Below are 20,208 nucleotides of genomic sequence, written 5' to 3'. Positions count from 1 at the left end.
CCTTTTTTGGAGAAAAATTATAAAGGGTACCTTATGCCCAGTTCAACTTCAAAATTTCAAATATGACCCTATACATCCTGACACATCATTTTAAAGGATATTTTACGCTAAAAACACTGGTACAATGGGATTGTACCCAAAAAATCACAAAGTTACGGCAAAAAGTTTGAAAAAACGCATTTCGTTGTTAACTCCAATAATTTGCTTCTTCACTATAGTATTAAATTACATTAAATGGCCTTTATTGCTTACATTCTGTCATTCTTTTTCAAACTCGCATTATGAGAATAAATCTTAATTCCTGGAAGTAAATAAATTCCTGAAAAAAAATCCCGATTTGCGTTTTGAATAAATGCATTTCTTTATTTATTTTTGTTTTTTAGTGGGTTCGCAACCGCAGAGGTTATATCAATCCTCGGGGTGCCGGTGTTTTTGAAAAAAAGCCCATTTGTGAGTATGTCGGGTTCGAATGCAGGGCCGCTGGATTCGAACCCGGGACCTTTACCTTACAATGATGAGCTCCGTGTCAACGCCTAAACCGTTGCGGCCACCGACGCCCCTCGCATTTCGTTGTTAATTCCAATAATTTGCTTCTTCACTAAAGTTAACATTAAATGGCCTTTATTGCTTACATTCTGTCATTGTTTTTCAAACTCGCATTATGAGAGCAAATCTTAATTCCTGGAAGTAAATAAATTCTGGGTCACATAGGCCTACTTAAATCATTAATGAGATTATGATTTATATTTTCAAATAGTATCTATTGTATTAAATAACTGTTTTATATATATATTGGTTTCCCCTGATGATGACCTTAAAATAGATCGAAAGCTTGGCTGTAACGACTGAATTTGCTTTTTCTGTGATCTATGATTAAAAAAATCGCGTCTTGACACATCTTAACATATACATTTGTGATTTTTTTTCTATGAAGTAATGATCATTCTAAAACCATCTAGTAGATCATGATATTAGTTTTCAAAAAATGCCACCTCACTGCTATCATCCGTAATGAAATATTCACATCTTGACAAATCTCAACATAATTCAATTTTCTCTCTTTCAAAAATGATCACTCATAAATCGAGATGCAGGTTATTATAACAAATAAACGTTTACTATAATAATTTTGTTATTTAAAAAAAATCATAAACTACCAAAAATCCTGATTTGTTTTTTTTAATAAATGCAATTTTTTTTATCATATTCATGTTATTTTTTTAAACTTATATCGATTCTCTGGGTCACATAGACCTGCTTAAATCATTAATTAGATTATGATTTATGTTTTCAAATAGTCACACTACTGTTAGGTTTTTAAACAATTTTAAGCATTTTCAAGTTTGAAATTTTATTTATTTAATTTATGATTATGATCAATAATAATAAATCAATAACTAAATCGTGATTTAATTTCCCAATAAAGAAATTCTTGTTTTTTATCGTTGTAAATTAATTTTCCTCCGTTCCATGATCTCTAATGAAAAGAGGCCAAGCTTAAATCATTGTTCAAGTAGCCCATGGCAGTCTGCCAATTCCCTTATATATAGCCGGTTCCTAAAACAACGACCAAGAAAGTGGTGGTTTATTAAGTCCAAGCACACGAGGCAGAGTGCCATTTTTTCCCACAGTTTCAGAACATCGTTTGCTAACTAAAGAGGTTGTGGAATGATTTGTAGTGTATCATTTGCAGCCTAGCTTTCTCCGGTGAACTGTGTGAGGTTCACCATAGTCAAGTCAAGTCTGTAGAATATTGTACAACAGTAGTTTTAATGTAATATATGGAGTTCATTGGTAGCTCCTGCAGGCTTATTTTAAAAAGCAAAAGTAGCGGGAAAACGATACAATAGAAGAACTTGACCTGATACGGTTGAAGAACGATGGTGTCGGTCCGTTTGATGAAAAATAGATTATAGAGGAAAAATGGAGATACGAGATGGTAGTGGTGGACTTGACTAAACCGTTCTCTCATCAATCACTCGAGCTTGTGGATCCAGTGCCGCTGGAGTAAAGGTCCCAAAACCCTGCCCATTCATCACCAAATCGTCTCAATTAGAGATGAAAGGTTAGAAAGCGGTTGCATTGACGGAAAAGTCGTGGCCGGCATTACCGGCTCGTCCCACTTTCCGTTTCCGGCGGAATCCCATTCTCCTTAATATCAATTCCTTAATACGATCCTCAGACGGATTACTACAATGAACTCCAGCCAGGTTTCACGCTTTATCGCCGTTCGGCTCCAATTCACTTGGAAGCGATTAACTCCGAAGGTCGCTTTCATTCACAATAAGTGAAATTTTTCTTATTGTTTTGTTCCCTTCTTCTTTCTATTCTTTTATTTCATAATCAACTGCCGGATCGTCTCGGCAATATCGGAACGGTATAAACTACGTGACTAGTATTTCAAATGAGTAAGCTTTTGATTCCATTGGGTTGCAGAAACTGTTATTAGCCGACGCGGCTCAATAACGCTTCGTGATAAAACGTAAAGTATTAATGTTTCCACATAGGCGAAGAAAATACGATGAGGTCTTAGGACCTGTCGTCCCGACCGTCTCTTTCCCCCTTATCGACGAGAATCATTGATTCCCACGTACAAGACAAACATCGCGAGACTGCAGGTCGTGCAGAATAAGTCCAGGAACTTTGCAATAGATTCTCCTCGATATACTCGTGTATACACACTATGACAAACTTAGGGCTGGCGATGAAACACATGAGATGAACCACTCTAATTTTTTTTTCCCTTATGGTCTAGCATATTGGCCATATATATATANTATATATATATATATTGTTGAGTTTTGAAAGTACAGCTCAAAACTCTACGTATATATATATATATATTACGTTGTTACATATACATATATATGTATATGTAACAACGTCCCGTTGACATGATCGCCACTTGTGAGACTACGCGCGATTGTAGTGGCCGCGTAGCCGATATCGTGGAGGCATCGTCAGACAATGGAGATGAACATTACCAGAGAGAGTTAATAACATTAAACTAACCGAGTGTACATAATCGATTCATTTTTAGATAAGATTTTATATGTAAGCTATATAAGCATGATATTGTTTATTGTAAACCTAATTCCGTAAATAAATTAATATTTTTAGCAATACGTTGATTTTGTCCCTATCGATATCCAGCGACATTATATATAACATATATATACATGGTACATTAATATTGTTTTATAATAATAATTTATCAAACCATAGTGACAAATCAAATACTTTGATCAAATCACAAAAAATAGTTACACGGAAATAATAATCTATCACGGAAATCAATCTATCATCATCAAGGATAGATGGACGGCAGGGATGAACCTGTAGTATGGTCGCCTCTGATCATCCTGGTCTGCCAATCCTCGCAGGTCATATTGTAGAAAAAGGACTCGACAGACGAAATAACAAAGACCGTTGATTATGGCGAGTAGCCGAAACTTGTATGACAGACTAAACAAGCCCGGTTAAGCAGACCACGAAGATAGAAAACGGCCGAAGTGGATAAATAGAATTTATAAAAATAATAAGAGAATAAAAAATTACTTTGGCTATAATATATGGCACCCGAAGTATAAAAATAGTAGGGAAAAATTTACAACGTCTTGTAGAAGGACTAGATCCTGGTTGAAATATCTCATGGTTCGGTAATAGTAGTTATTGCATATTTCTGTAAGTAAGGTTATGTAGCAATCCAATAGTTAAGTAGAAAAACCATAGTTACACAAAAATAATAATTAGAGGAAGTAGAAATATCTTTACACAGAAATAATATTTAGAAGAAATAGAAATATCGTTACACAAAAATAATAATTCGAAGAAGTAGAAATATCGTTACACAGAAATAATAATAATAGCGTTACACAAAAATAATAATTCGAAGAAGTAGAAATATCGTTACACAGAAATAATAATTAGAAGGAAGTACAAATATTGTTACACAAAAATAATAATTCGAAGAAGTAGAAATATCGTTATACAAAAATAATAATTCGAAGAAGTAGAAATATCGTTACACAAAAATAATAATTAGAAGAAGTAGAATTATCCTTACATAAAAATAATAATTAGAAGAAGTAGAAATATCGTTACACAAAAATAATAATTAGAAGATGTAGAAATATCGTTACACAAAAATAATAACTAGAAGTAGAAATATCGTTACAAAGAAATAATAATTAGAAGAAGTAGAAATATTGTTACACAAAAATAATAATTAGAAGTAGAAATATCGTTACACAGAAATACTAATAAGGAGAACAAGTAGAATAAGACACTAATATTTTAAACGTTCTTCATATAGAAAGCCATGAATGTGTGGTAACATGGACGGAAGATGATGATGAACTGTAGATAAATTGTTTCTGAACATTTTTGCCAGCTTTATGTCAACATCTTCCCTGGTCACATCATGGTAAAGGGTGACTGAAAATGTCTATGTTTCCAAAAACAGCAAATAAAAACGTGTTCATCGAAAAATGTCAACAGACAACTTTCGTTGGCGACTGGTTCCCTCGATTTTCATGGGTGCCAGTTAAGGATCTGTGATGTGTTGAAAGGCGATGTGTCAAAGGACAGCCCAAAACTGGAAAATCGGATTTAACACCGGACCGGTTCCGGATCCGAAATCCGTCGTGTCGTGCCGCCAGTGTCGTATCGAACCAATAAAAACGGCAAGTCATACCCTTCCCCGAAAAATTCGACCATTCTTCAACGCTCCACGCCCTGATTACCGACGATGACAATTTGGACCGTGATCTTTGATATCCGAACCTCCTAAAAGGATGACGGTAAAAGAAGAAACCTGATCTTTTGTTTATTATAATTTAAATTTCAACTGTGGTCCGTAACAGAAATTTCTATTAAACTGTCTTTAGATGAAATTATATTCAGAGCAATTGCATTATAATCATTTTAATTGTATAATGACTTAATGAACGCGTTATTAATTCGGCTTCTAAAAAAATACGAACGAGTGGTTTTCGTATCGGGAAATTAATTACGTCTCGATTAAACGATTGTTTTAAGTTCGATTATGATGCTCTATGCATGGGAGGCAGTTGAAAGGGTTATGCAACGTTGTTTATCCCTTCCTTTGTATATTTAGCCGGCTAACATGGGAGTTAAGCGTTGTCAATCACCGGGTAATTGGTGCTTCCACGCTCTATGAGTACTTAGGCGATGTCGAAACCCTTGATCGCCTTAGATTAAAATGTCGTGAAACCGAAATAACCAGAAATTCCGACACGCGGCTAATCGCTAGGCCGATTGCTTAAATAAATTTTACCGTTTAAAGTTTATGGGGAGAATCCGGGTTTTTTTTGGGAGGGGGGCGTACATTACCATGTCAATACTGATCAATCTTAATCGAATCCGCGTTTTTTACGATCATCCTGATAGGTGCCTTATCGGCTCTAGCACATCCGGCAATATCCAGTTTTACATTCGTGCACAGTACCCTGAGGAATCCTACAGGCTGATTTGAGTGTAGCATTGCGGTCTGACCTCTCGTCCACGTCGGCCAAAAGGTAGTTGGACGTAGAGCCTTCCTGCTCAATAAAGATTTTTCGAGTCTGCGGTTTATTAACCTAGGCTGAACAAAGCCACGTATTGCAGCCTACATAAAGTTCACATAGTTCTGGATTGAGGAAAACTTTAAATTATATTAAGTGTATTTCAAGGAACCAGGAGTGAATTTGCGGCCACCTCCTCTTCTCTGTTGTCAGTCCAGCCGGAAACGTAATCCTGCCTAAGGACCAAATTATTTTAAGCTTTTAATCTTAGAAACTTAACAAAATATCGGCTAATTAATACTATTCCGGACTAAATTAAATTTAAAAGGGAATAGTCGACACTTACTGGAAAGATAAAATTGTACAAGTCGACCTGTTTTGGGATACCAGTTAAACCAAGATCCTGCAGGACTGAAGGGCGTACAGTACCTACTGGCAGAGCATGCTGCAGAATCTAAGGCCTAGTAGGTGAAGGTACTGGCGACGATGATGGCTGCGGTAATAATAATTTTAGTAACTATTTCGATCAAGTTATGCAGGCCGTGAGAATATTATTAGCAAAAAGATTTGCTCTACCTCTTCCCTTTTATCATTTATCTTATCTCCTACTTTTGTCGTTCCATACAGACATAAATGGCGTTTCACAAAAGCAACATTTGTTCGAAAAAACGTTTTTCTTTAATTTATTGTGGTTTTATCGTTCATTGTTCTAGGTTTAACCCTAGTAACTTCAGAAATGAACCCTCCCAGGAGGAAAAAAGGAGTTGACAGGCTAATATTATTACGGCCTAAATTCACCTAATGAACTCATTCTCGACGCTTATTGCAATGTGAAGTTGAACAGGACCGTTGAAAGGCCTGTTTTGGTGCACCAGAGAAACATGGACCCCTCTAAAGACCTACAAAGTATGCTGGTGTTAGATAAAGCTGCAAAATCTACAGAACAGAACATTAACGACTTGGCGGTGAAGGGCAAAGTAGTCTGCAATTGCAAAAGAACTTTCAGCAACTACTTGGATGACATTTGGAAGACTGAGTGGGCAGGTCGCGAATAAGTGCCGAATAGAATTGCCTGCTGTCCAACCGGAAACTAATCGTTTTGCCCAAAGGCCAAATTTATGGTTAAAACTTAAGTTGTTTTTGTTCTTCTTTTATGGTTTGACTAATTGTAAGACAAATAAGGAGCAGTGTACGCTAAAAGAACTTTGGATCAGGTTTGGCAGACTGGGATAAAAATGTGAAAATGAATGATGACATACCCTCGAAGTTTCTTCACTTTATCCAAAATTATGAAGGTCCATTACTGGATTTTTCCTAAAAGGCGTCCTCCAGATTCTTACCTGGATAGTTGCTCCACTGGTGAGGATGTGAAGGGCGATGATGGAGTTTAATAGGAAGATAAACTTCGCACATAATTAAGTTAAATGATGATCTAATGATCAAGTCTAGTTTTGTACTTAATAATCCCAATCTCTTTCAAGTGTAAATCATCTAATAACATATACGATCGTGACTGGATTAGTTATTAGCGTTTCGCACCATCGTGGTTCAATACGGTTCATTTATCAAACCATCTGAGAATTTCAGCACGGACATAGTTGGGATGGATGGAACAGCAAGAATTAATAGCCCAGAGGATGAACATGGCAGGTGGCCAACTTCAAAAGACCCTTCCATATATTAAATACCGCAATATATTGTACATTTTCTTGAGTTATGCAGTTTCTTTGAAATATATAATCGATATTTTGACTTTGTAAAAAGAGATGGAAATTCGATAACCATAGGCAGGCCAAGTTGCTTTTTTTCTATTGTTTCAAATACTACAGTAATTATTATGATTCGAATAGATTAGTTTTTATTAGTTTTTGTAATTTATCCTCATGGGTATTTAACATTAATAAAATTTGCACGGATTTTATTGCTTTTTGACGGAGAATCCAAGTATTTTTCCCTTACAAAACTAAACATAGCGGACAAAGTTGTATTTCTTTTAATTTTTTTTTTTTGGGGGGGATACTATTTTTTAAATAAACCCCTTATTTTGATATAATTGAAATATCTTAAATTCTCCCCCCATCCAATTGAATTTCATTTACCTTATTTCCTTTCCGTCGAGTTGTTTTAATCGTCCCACATTCGAACCGATTTGGCGCTTTAACCCTTTAACTGTTTTTTAATATGACTTACCTGGCCGGGCTTTATAGCTTTCGTGACGGCCCGGAATTTTAAAGAAATATATTTTTATTATGCAGTTTGTCTACAGAAAGATTTCGCGAGTGTTTCCTCTCCCTTTTGTCCAAATTTAAATTTATCAATTTCACTATTAAAATTTAAACTTATTACTTCAAAGATTAGCTACGAATTTGAAGTAAATAGAAAAATATGCTCGGCGCTTTTCTAACATATATTTTATCTTTATTTATTTAGAAATCGTGAGATGCGGTCTGGTGTGATGTAGGTTTCAGAAAAACATTTTCTTTATCGTGCCAACGTTTCGATCTTTATTGAGATCATCTTCAGGGCCTGGGATTTCTTTCTGAAGATGATCTCAATAAAGATCGAAACGTTGGCACGATAAAGAAAATGTTTTTCTGAAACCTACATCACACCAGACCGCATCTCACGATTTCTAAATAAATATCGATTAACGGTCACTAATCACCACACATTTTATCTTTATTCGTTATTTCGTATTTAAATAAAATGTAGATATTTTTGGCCCATCCGTTAATTAAAATAGCTTTTTAGGTTGATTTTAATAAATGTTTTTTATGCATTTAATTTTCAGAAGATTTTTGTTATCGGCGAGAGAAACTCCAGAGGCGGAATATGACTAAAAATATGTGATTAGGAATATTTTCATAATTTTATCTCCCTGATGCCTTATCTTAAACGTCTTTTAAGCATTAGTGGGCGTAAAGTAGGCTTTAATTAACACAAGGCCGTAAAAATTCAAAGTAACGGCAGAAGGCGAGAGGGACAAAGAGCGTTATTGACTTATCATATTCACTTCCTAACCTGCCTACGATAATAAATAAATAAAAAAGATCAGCGGAAATCGAGGAAATAAAGGCCGACTGGGTCCCATTTTAATTAAGTCCATAAGCTGTCTTCTTATTTGCCCGCTTGTTTGTCAGATTCTTAACAATTGGGGTTTTATTAAAACACAGAAGATTCAGGTTTCCATTATCAAATATTGGGTACGACTAAATCCTGGGTCAATGGGATTGTATTCCAGGATAAAGGCACGAAAAAAAAATTATGAAATCGCAAAAACTCACGAACTTAAACCTAGGATGTGCTACGACTGAAATAATAGTAGGACTGCTGACTGAACACTGCAAAGGCATAAACATAGAGCATAAGAAACAATCCTGTTCTGTTTGTGTAAGACCTACGTATAAACGATCGTATAAACAATTTAAGATTAACAAAAAGGTTCAGACAATAATAGAGATTGGAGATAGACCAATATTGGTCGCGGTGCGGAAGGCCGTAAACAGGCCGACTTCTTTTAACCTTATGCCTTATCTTTCAATTAATTAAGGTTTTTAGTTGAGATAAAAATGTCAGTGTCACGAGCGGGATTCGAACCCACGACCTTCGGCAAGATACGCCGCTGCTCTACTACTTGAGCTATCGTGACTTCAATCCACGTTTTTATCTCAACTAAAAACCTAAATAGTGAATTTAATAAGTTTAAATGAAGTATACCTTCACTAAAGCTCTCCTTGGCCATTTCATTTGTCGCCGAGACTGAAATAGATTACACGACATTTAAAAAATGGCAAAAAGGAGGGAAAATTCGAAAGGTGGGGTGAGATGGGAAGTTCGTGTCTGAGTGGATCGAAGTCACGATAGCTCGAGTGGTAGAGCAGCGGCGTATCTAGCCGAAGGTCGTGGGTTCGAATCCCGCTCGTGACACTGACATTTTTATCTCAACTAAAAACCTTAATTAATTGAAAGATATTAATTGGTCAAGTGGACCACGACACTAGTGAACTTATGCTTTATTAATTAAAATTAAACATAAAATAATTGGCAGATAAGAAACAAACCCCCTTTTATTTAACTTAACCCTTTTTAACTTTAAATTAATTATTTTTTACTTCAAATTAACGTGTTTTTTTTAAGAATTCCAAATTAGGCGATCCTATGAAATATAAGCATGTAAAGTAAAATTCCTGTTTATTAGAGAATTTTTTGCCAATGGAAAATAAATGAAAAAAATAATTAAAAATTGTATGAAAATCAATTCATTACGTTTTTAAACTATTTAAAATATAAAAATAATGATTTTTCTTTTTATATAAGTATTTTTTAAAATATAAAATAAATGGGCTCTTAAAAACCATATGAAAGTTGATTAATGAAATTACGTAAATTTACAAATATATAAATCAAAATATATAGAAATTATAAATATATATAAATAAAGGATTCTTCGTTTCATTTAAGAAATTGTACTTTTTAAGACCCCCCCATTATTTTTTGTTAAAAAATCTCAAATTAACAAAAGAATAATTTGCCTTTATATTTATTTAGTTTTGTATAATTATTAATTTGAATTTTAATAATTTTTCATACCATCAAATATAGGGATTTTATGGACTTTATGTGCATATATTTCATACCTTTTATTTACAGAGGATATTTGAAATTTAAAAAGGTTAATTGAAAGGTAAAAAAATTCTAATTTGTATGTAAAAAAGGGGATTTGGAATTGAAGATTAAAAAAAAATGTTGATTTGAAATTAAAAAATTCAATTCGAAGTTATGGCAAAAGTTAATTTGAAATTAAAAAGAATTAATTTGAAGGTTAAAAAAAGATTAATTTGAAGGTAAAAATGTTAAATTTGAATCAAAATGGTTGATGTTGATGTATAATAATGTTAATCGTAAAACAGGTGAATTTGAAGTTAAAATTTTTTGATTTGAGTTTAAATAGGAGTAATTTGAAGGGAACAAGGATCAAATTGGCATAAAAAAGCTGTTCCCAGATTCTGTTTAAAGACATCAAATTCTTTTTATCTTTCTGGAACACCCAAAAATTTTTCCTCTGGTTATGGAATTGTTTAAAATACTAAATATATATAATGTATTGTGAAAATGTTTAAATATTTCCATTGAATTATTTAATGTATATTGCATAGCCTAACATATTCATTGACAGCTTTTGTTGTGTTTTCTGTATGCTTAAATTTTGCTTTTTTTCAGGGACGCCACAAAAGGAACGCCACGTTTCCTGGGACTCAGTCTGCAAGTAAGACCACTCACATCCTCCAGACTCCGCCCATCAGAGGTAACTGAAAACCATATTATCTTTTAAAAACATCGTTTGTCATAAAACAATTCCTAGGATCACCAGGTCTGGCCAACGAGGCAGCCAGAAACCAGTACAATACAAGGATTTCAACACCTGTCTGGGAGGGTGATGATGTATTCCCGACTAAAGATACCGCATCACCGACCAAGTCTTCTCCGATTGAGCAAATCCCACAGACAAATACCAACAGCGAACCAAGAAAAGGTAAACATGTTTTTACTTTTTTAATGACTTGTATACAAAGGAATTGAATTTTTAGTTTATATGGGATCGCCTCCGACGAGAGATAAGGTTGATGAAAAAGGTAGGACGCGCAGAGTGGCAAACAGGGAGAAAAGAGGGTTGAAGTCGAACAGGAGTTACTCAGAGGATATAACGAAAATGGTCCCCAACTGGCAGGACAAGCCTCAGACAGGTAAATGAAATTCTTGTAATTTTTGAAATTTTTTACTCATTTTCATTTGATTTGTTCAGGCCATCCAGAAGTCTCTCACAGACTCTTGTTAGAAGAGTATGAAAGCGAGTGCAAGCTTAAAGACATTGCTGACTCGATTACGAGGCCGAGGACGAGGTCGCTCCAAAACTCTCAGCATTGCCTCGAACCAACCCGGGACGGCGATGTCACCTCCCACAAACAAGTAAGGGGTGATCCTGACGGTTGCGGGTTGGACGTGTCGATCCTGAGGTATTCTCCGAGTGACCTACGAGTGGATCTTCCAGCCGAGGAACTTCTGAACATCAAACGTGGCTGGCTCATGAAACAGGGGCAAGATAAGGTAAAGACATTTTAACTTTGTGTTTGAAAATTGCTAATTGGACTTTTTTAGGAATGGACTAGGCATTGGTTCGTCTTAAGAGGGAATGGCCTTCTTTATTACCGTGATCCTAAAGCAGAAGATCAAGGGATTCTTGATGGAGTTATTGATCTGTCCGGCATCAGCAATGTGACAGAAATGCAAGTGCAAAGAAACTATGGCTTCCAGCTTACGGTAATATTATTTTATAATTAATTTTATGAAATTTTTTAAATAATTTTCTCTTTTAAAGACCTGGGATGGAAAACAATATGTTCTTTCTGCCCTCACTGGTGGAATCAGGGCCCATTGGTTGACCGCTCTGAAAAAAGCAGCTGGAATACAGGACTCTTCTATAGAACTTAGTTCACCCGTTCAGTAAGTTTTTTGGGATTTTAGTTTTTTAAATTATATTTTTAACAATGGACTATTTTTATCAGGGAGCATGATTCTTTGGTTACCTCGACACCGATGACGCCAAGATCTCTTCTGTTTTCATCCGACGATGAATACAGAACAGCATCAGAAACTGGTAGGCGAGAGAGCGGCGAATGGGGTGAAGCGCTCCCGCCTTCACCGCCTCTCAATCGAACGCCTATGTCCAAAGTTAAAGAAAGAGCACGGTATTTATTTTGCATGCAATTTTTGAGGATGTTTATGTTCATGTAACTTTTTTCTTTTGTAGAGGGGTTTCAAAGTGGAAAGGATATGGTACGAAACGATCGAAATCTTCTCCTCCGAACTCACGACGATCGACACTTGATTCAGTTTCAAGCCGTGATCTGATTGTAGCATGTAATCCTACAAGTCCCACGTCAAAGGTTTGTGTAAGAAGTTTTATTGTTTTATTTTTCTTTCTGACGTAAAATATACATTTTTAGATGAAAGAGTTGAATGAGGACAGTGCTGATTATTCATTGTATAGAGAAAAGAGCAGTAGTCAGGAGGAAATGAAGCCAAAAATCAGGACAGCTGATTTAGTCGCTTTGGAAAGAAAAGTAAACAAAAGTGTTTTTAATATATTTTGTAATATTTTTGCACAATTTTAAATTTTTTAGGTTGAAGATTTGATGAAGCGTGAAGAAGAAACCGGTAAACAGAGGGCGAAAGACACCGCAGAGTATGAAGCATTAAAGAACAGGTTCGTTTTTGTGAGGCGATTAATAAAAAAAAGACAAAACAGTTTATTTTTTCTCTGTTCAGATATGTTGAAGAAAAGTGCAAATGGGAAAGAGCAATGCAATCAGTTGAATGCGAGCTCGAGGATGCAAACACGAGATGCGCCAGCCTTTGCGCCGAACTAACCGAGCACAAAGAGATGGAAGAAAAGCTTCAAAACGAACTGCAAAAATTAGAAATTCGGCTGACCTGTGCAATAGAAGAGAATGAAGCACTTTACCGGCGAGTCCAGGAACTTGAGAAGCCGACTTTGGCCGTGAAGGACAGGTCGAGGAGTGTCGATTCCCTTAGTGACCTTACAAACATTGATCTTGATCTTGATTTCGACCAACTTGATAAAGACAGGTAAGGATTTATCCACTTTTACAACAAAAGATTTTACATTAAAAAATTTTTCCCCTTAGAATTGCGGAAGAATATACCGATTTGAGAGCTAGGTTTGAAAAAGCTGTCAATGAGATCAGAGCTCTCAAGAGAGAATTACGAGACTCGCAGGCTGCTGCAGATTGGCTGGAGTTGAGTGTCGTTAGTGCAAGGCAGGAAGCGAAAGGACTTAGAGAAGAATCTGATGCTAGCAGCAAACTCATGGCTGCTAGAATTCAAGATCTGGCAACTAAACTTTCCTCTGCTGAAAAACAAGTAAGCATAATCCAATAATTATAACTACAGTTGATTATTCAGAAACTAACAATCTTTCTCAATAGATTCGTACGCTGAAACAAAAGTTGTCAAAGACTGAAACAAGAGAGAAGAGAAGGTCTCTGTCATTAAAAGGAAGGGAATCATTTACGATTTGCAAAGAACTCGAGGATAAATTGACCGAGTTGGAGAACAAGATGAATATTATTGATCCCACAGCCATCCCTGAAGTACCCGAGGGGCCTTCATCGCTTGTCGTCGAGAGTAAAAAATCAGATAAAGTTTCTGCCCGGTTGAGGAGAAAATCGCTCGACAGTGCTACGAGTACGGAACCTCTGAAGATTCTGCTAAGACTGAGAAACCTCGAGGCCAAGGTAGCCCAGGCGAGCGCTTCAGATAACAAGAAAATTGAACTAAAACTATTCAACGGAGAACAGGACGAGGTAGATAGTCCACAGAAGACTGAGATGATGAATGAAGTGAAAAAGATGGAAAACCTCCTTCGAGCCAAGTTGATCGTGCTTGCAAAGAAGAAAGAATCCTTAATCAAAGCAGGACAGTGGTCGAATGAAGCTAAATTAAACCTATTAGCAGAAAAACTTGCTTATGAGTCCGTCCTTATTGGCCGCTTACACGATGCAGTGATGGAAAGTAAAGGTTTGGATCTTACCGATGCCGAACGATTGATCATCAGTCTCGATAATAAAATCAGCGGTGGGAAACCGAATATCGAAACCTCTTTAGATTATTTGGTAAAGTCATTGGCTAAACATTTATCCCAACAAGGAGTGAAAAGAGTCAACAGGAAGCCAAAAGATAGGAAAAAACAAGATCCGGTTGTAAATGAACTTCTGAGCAAGAAGAGTGTGATTGATGCCAAAGTGAGTAAGTACATCGATGAAGTCGTCGATCAACTGGCACAAGCTTTTGCTGTCGAGAGCCTTGCCGATGACGCAGGGATGGACCGCAGCAAAGACAAAATACAAGCCGCATGGTCTCTGGCCCAAGAGGCCGTAAACCAAGAGTTAATACAAGCAGAAATCTCTCAGGTTTTAGCACAATGTTCGCAGACGTACCGCAGCTATATAGAGAATGAGAATCAGACGAGATTTGCTGGAATTGTAAAGGATAGGGCCAATTTGGAAATGTGGGTTTCTTTAGCTGATGAAAATCTGACTAATGATATGGGAGTGGCCCTTAAGAAACTGCAAGACGAGTATACAACGAGACTGCAAAGACTCAAGGCGGAAAACACCTCTCCTATTAGACCTACAGAAGAAGATGAAGAGAGGTCAAGGGAGCTTTTGATCCAGTTTGCAGATGTCGTCGCACACAAGTCCCTCCTGGATGCAAGAGTAGCCGTTCTGTGCAACGGCGAATACTCCGATCTTGAGACTGAGCACATCCCTTTCGAAGAGAACAGCCTCCTCTCCGAGATACAGTTCTTATACGTCAAATTCTGCCGCGAGCTTTCGCAAGATTCAAAAGACGAGGAGAAACTCAAAGACGCCATCGAGAAAGTGAGCAAAGAAGTCAATTGCCTGGAAAGAATTCTGAGGCCGGACGCGCCGTGCGAAACATTCGAACACTGCGCCGACAACCTGATAGACTCACTCTGTAGGAAATGTGAACATCTCAAGGAGAAATTGGTGTGCTTGCAAAAGTGCGCCGAAGAAAAGCAAGAGTGCTCTAGCTGTGCAAGTTTACAACAAGAAATTTCTAGGTATGAGTTTGTTTTAATCTGCGATTTATGTTTGGTAAATGAGGTTTGTTTAATAAAATTGCTTTCTTTTCAGGCTTGAAACTAATCATAAGTCTGAAATCGATGAGCTTAATAAAAAGCACAAATCAGAATTAAACAAAGTGACTGCTGATTTTGAACAACAGAAGAGCAATTTGGTACTTTTCATAGCTGTATTACTTTAACCTCTAAGAAAAGGATATTATTAAACTAGTATATGATTTTCCAGATTCAAAGGTACAAGGAGGAAGAGGACAAGCTGATCGATAAAAACAGAAAACTGGAAAAACATGTAGATTCCTGGGACGCTGAATACAACACCCAGGCTGAGGACTTGAAAAAGTACTCAAAGGCACTCAGCTCGTCAAGCTCAGATTTAGAAGAGGAGGAAAACATGCGTCATCGCTACCAAGCTGAAATCCAGCATCTGAGGGTAAGTCGTTTACTCATAGATTATCATTTTTACGTTTTTGACGTTTTTTTTGTTTGTCTTAGGCTGTTTGTGAAAAGGGGCTCGTCGGCATGGAAAATTCACACAAAAGACAGATAGTGGAACTGCAAGAAAAACACGAACGTGAGCTGAAGGCTCTCCGGCTTGAAAAGGACCAAGCACTTGCTGAAGAGACTCATGCAACACTAGCAGGTATGTTTCCCATGCTGAAAATAAACAATTTATAAACAAAAATGCATTTTAAAAAAATCAGCTGTTATCTTATTTAATCATATTTATATTTAGTTACAAACTGATTTACAACTACAACTCTATTGTGACTATTGTGATTTTGTATGAAATCGTTATTTTTTATTAGCACTTGATGCAATGAGAAAGGCACATGAGGCTGAGGTGCAGAAGGAAGTGGCCAAGTTCAAGACGGAGTACATGAGCAAAATGCAGTCCAATCACGACATTACCGCCCTGCACAAACAGCACCAGTAAGTTTTAAACCTCGAGATCGTCCAAGGATTCCATTTACAATTTTCAACGTTTCAGGGCCGAGATGGAAGAGATTAAAAAAGAGATTCTGTCTCTCTCTGACAAGTATTCCATAAAATGCGTCGAGAGCGCATCCCTCGAGGACAAGCTCCGCGTCGCCAATCAACAGCTCGCCCATGCCCACCAGCACATAATGCAGTTAGATGCAAGGTACGATCAATACTTATACTCTAAAGTACCTGTTGGCCAGGTAGGATTAAAGGATAAGATAGTACGTAGAGGGTACGATGCCCTTGAGTTTCCAGAGATAACCCAAGTGTTATACTCGATTGAAAGCAGTTTGGATTTGGATTTATGTAGGCTCAAATCTGCACACACATACAAACATATGCTAAGTTGGGCCTATTCACTTCTCGTAGTCCACCAGCAATTACAGCTTTAGCTATTTACAGTAAATTGCTGACAAACTTGAGAATCACCCATCCCAGGTGTTGGCAGTCCTCAGTCATATCTGTCCAGCTACCGAGGTTGGGGTCCGGGAGAGGAGGGGGTGCTGTCAACAGCTAGGTCTGTTCATCACCCAATTGATGGGGTACTCGATATTCCACCATCACCCTATCACATCACACATACATGCTAATAATACATTCACTCCCAACACAAGCTATTATTACTACATATAATAGAACAACCCCATTTCCTCCAAGAATTGGAACAGGGGGATCCAAAAACGCCGTTCTCAAGTACATTTTCAAATCAGGTGGCATTTCTGTGCGCTTTCTGTATGGAGCCGAGTTGCACCCTTCATTTAGGTGTGGCACATCAAGCAACCTTTCTCTGCTTTGGTTCAAAAGTAGGACAACCTCGCATATCTTATTCTTAATCATGTGAGGATGACCATTCTTCTACAGTCAGATCCTCTGAGGGCCACCCATTGACAATGCTCTTAATACATTTTTTTCCCTTCTTCTCGGGAAAAAAATTAATAAAGCTTAAATAGTGGCGGGACGAACCGAGAAGAGAAGCACGAGAAGCAGGAAGCAATTCGCGGCTTGCAAGATCCTGATCGGGATGGCACTGGGTCCGAGATTGGAAAAAAAAAAAAAAAAAGCAAGGAGATTCAGTTGGATATAGATGTTTCGAGGAAGAGGTGGTCTCCGCGAGGAAAATAAAATATTGTTTTTTAAAAAGTGTATGTGTGTGTGTGTGTGAATTGTGAACCTAGTCGGGCTGATCGAAGAGTTCCTACGAAGAGGAAGGGGGCTGATCCCGGCAAGTGAGGAGTGATCCCGTGAGTTGGTACATTTCCAATTTCTTTAGGCCTGATAATTCTGGACTAGAGACATTAACTATAAATTTCGGCCTTTTGTTAGCTTTTAATTTAAAAGGATTTGTCTATGTACTTGTAAATAGAATAGTTTTCTTCCTTCAGTAGAACAATAGTTCTACTCTTCTTTTCCTTTTTATCCCCTGGTTTCGGTATTTATCCTTCCCCAAAAATCCTCAACGTAACACCTATAAATAAACTTTCACCTCCTCACCAACCATCACTTGTCTCTCCCTTCACCACTGAGCTACCGCCAACGTACGTGCAGCCGCAGTAAGGAAGCTGTAACACTCTTGATATGTGAGAGCTTCTCTGTCTACCCAGCCCATTTATGCTGCCACCTTCTTTTAATCACGTTTTTTGTTGTATTCTTAGCGTCAGAGGTGGTTAAGTTCGGTGGTTGGGACATCCCGGCCTAGTCCACCTTTTCATTACCCTCCAGACCTATGCGTCTAGGTATTCAGACAACAACCACCATTTAGCCAAGACGCTCCAGTTTGTGGTATCTCTACAACAAAAGCACTATGAGTGGGTCAATGGAAAAACCTCGCTGAGGGAGTAGGTGCAGACTAGGTAGGCAGAGCCACCATCTTCTTGAATCATTCCAAGTGTGTACAGTATACAGTTCTACCGTGTAACTCGTACAGTGTAGCGGGAGTGACCACGAGGTGGACGCACCCTCGTGATACATAGCACTTGCCACAACTTCATCAGTCTTAAGCCTAGTACGCACTGAGATTCTTTGAATCGATTCATGTTGCGGGGGAGAGTCGGGGCTGCGTAGATTCATTGGTGCGATGCAGCCCCGACTCTGCTCCGCGACAAAGAACCGTGTCCAGACCAAGATTCAATTCACAATCATCAGTTCCTGTGAAAGACAGAGGAACTAGCACTCAGGAATTTCCCTTGCTCTTTTTTGCAGTGTACGTAGCGCATCCAATCAGAAGTGCATTAAAAAACCTGTCATTTTAAAGTGTGCATTTTTTTTCAATGTCGGCGACGGAAACACTGAATTTTTGGGTTAAACCGTTCAATGTTTATCTTTTCAATCCCCGATTTCTGTATTCCGTGAATTATACATCCTACAAACACCGATGGGAATGCATGCCTTCAGTAAACTGTAAAGTCAACTCGGTACTCCACAAGACAGTATCAAAATCTTCAAGAAAACACTAACTAGAACGTTAACTAAACAAATGAAGCAAGAGCGTTGTTCCGATTGACGTCCGCACTGGCAAATGTTGCGCAACATTGAGTCAAAGAACCCCACATCGGATGGGATTTAAAAGAGTCTGAAAATGCTAGCCTGCAACACACCAGATTCATCGCAACAATGAGTCGGGGCAGCCCGGACTCAGGCTAGACGCAGCTGAGACTCTCCGGAGATGCATAGAGTTGACTCAAAGAATCCCAGTGAATACTAGGCCTTAGACCTGTCTGTAAAGACGAGCTGAAAATCTTGATATAACCTCCAAGAACTTAGCTTGGTATAGGTTTGGTGGAGTAGCTGACTTGGCTAACATGGCAAGATATTGCTGAACGAGTACAGCGGGGAGAACCCAGGGCGGAGTTGCCGGGGTGCCTAGCTTGAGTGCCATTTAAGTGTCTCACTAAGGCTTTGCTGAATTGTATTCCTAGAAGTCAGAGAAGTGTATTCCAGGTCTGAAGTCACTCGTATATTCTACTGTACTGGCATTTAAGGATCGCACCAGAAAGCGGATGTCACGGTTTGGCAAGGAGGGTGAGCTGCTCCCTCCGAAATTTGGGCAGCAGCACTCCCAGCTTCAGCACAGGCTGGTCAAAAGGTTTGTTCTGAATGCACCAGAGTCCCATTGAAGACCTACTATCTGGGTCCTCTACAGGCACGTTTTTTGGGCTGAAGAATAGGTCATGCAACCATAAAACAAGATTGACCACAGCAGCGAGTCAAATATTTTCAGGAGGGTCTCCCGTTCCCCCCCACCTGCTGTGACCAATGAACTTGTGGGTGGATATAGTTTGATAACCACGCCTACTCATATGTACAACAATTTATTGATTTATTTATTTACACGCTATTAGATCAAACGTACTTTCCGCTGGCTTAACCTTCCTCGTCTCTGGTCACGTGCTCTACCAGCAGTGTTGCCCCACACCACTCCCCTCTCAGCGGCCAGGTCAGCTTATGAACTAGGTATAGCGTCCGGGAAAGCGAACTTAACATCCTGATCTTGTACTTCTTGATAATGATGGAGGTTCTTCATTAAATGGAGTGTTTGTCGGTCAGCTGGGTCAGTATGTGAATTCTGAGGATCGGCTAATACATATGCAGGTTTAAGCCTATCGAAATATTAGACTTCTTCCCTTTAATTTCCACCATGAAGAATTTAGGGTGCCTTTCCAAGGCAGGATATGGTCCTTCATATGGTCTATCCAAGGAAGCTTGTATATGATCCACTCGGACGAAGACATGAGAACTGCTGTGGAGGTCCTTGTGTATAAAGGTTTTCGGCTGTTGTTTGTGCTCTGATTGTCTTGGTTTAAGATTATTGAATGCAAAGCGTAATTGACTGACTAGGCTAGGAAAATCTGGGTTAAGTTAGGGCTCTTCAAAAAAATCGCCAGGAATACGCAATGGAGTACCATATACTAGTTCTGCAATGTACGCTTGTGCTGTATCATTGAGTGAACATCATAGACCCAATAAAACCATAGGTAAGATGGTCGTCCAATCTTTCGAGTTGTGAGCCATGAAGGCTGA

The 20,208-nt window shown here is 38.0% G+C and overlaps 1 protein-coding gene across 2 annotated transcripts in view; it reads left to right on the top strand.

The window, feature by feature from the left end:
* Positions 1-20,208, top strand: part of LOC106661361 (protein outspread) — a 234,614-nt gene that overhangs the window by 207,062 nt on the left and 7,344 nt on the right. For both annotated transcript variants that reach the window (XM_014384676.2, XM_014384679.2), the window contains exons 6-23: positions 10,746-10,830; positions 10,888-11,058; positions 11,114-11,269; positions 11,329-11,630; positions 11,682-11,843; positions 11,902-12,026; positions 12,089-12,271; positions 12,334-12,469; positions 12,530-12,646; positions 12,707-12,789; positions 12,852-13,172; positions 13,232-13,466; positions 13,532-15,189; positions 15,263-15,365; positions 15,437-15,640; positions 15,703-15,850; positions 16,017-16,140; positions 16,199-16,351. In XM_014384676.2, the coding sequence (XP_014240162.1) occupies positions 10,746-10,830; positions 10,888-11,058; positions 11,114-11,269; positions 11,329-11,630; positions 11,682-11,843; positions 11,902-12,026; positions 12,089-12,271; positions 12,334-12,469; positions 12,530-12,646; positions 12,707-12,789; positions 12,852-13,172; positions 13,232-13,466; positions 13,532-15,189; positions 15,263-15,365; positions 15,437-15,640; positions 15,703-15,850; positions 16,017-16,140; positions 16,199-16,351 (4,466 nt within the window). The remainder of the gene's footprint in view (positions 1-10,745; positions 10,831-10,887; positions 11,059-11,113; positions 11,270-11,328; positions 11,631-11,681; positions 11,844-11,901; positions 12,027-12,088; positions 12,272-12,333; positions 12,470-12,529; positions 12,647-12,706; positions 12,790-12,851; positions 13,173-13,231; positions 13,467-13,531; positions 15,190-15,262; positions 15,366-15,436; positions 15,641-15,702; positions 15,851-16,016; positions 16,141-16,198; positions 16,352-20,208) is intronic.

The sequence above is a fragment of the Cimex lectularius genome, unplaced genomic scaffold (genome assembly GCF_000648675.2).
Source record: "Cimex lectularius strain Harlan isolate CLEC.00 unplaced genomic scaffold, Clec_2.1 scaffold20, whole genome shotgun sequence".
Classification (NCBI taxonomy): Eukaryota; Metazoa; Arthropoda; class Insecta; order Hemiptera; family Cimicidae; genus Cimex; species Cimex lectularius.
Note: the sequence above shows the minus strand (reverse complement) of the source record. Positions and strands in the feature narration are given on the sequence as shown.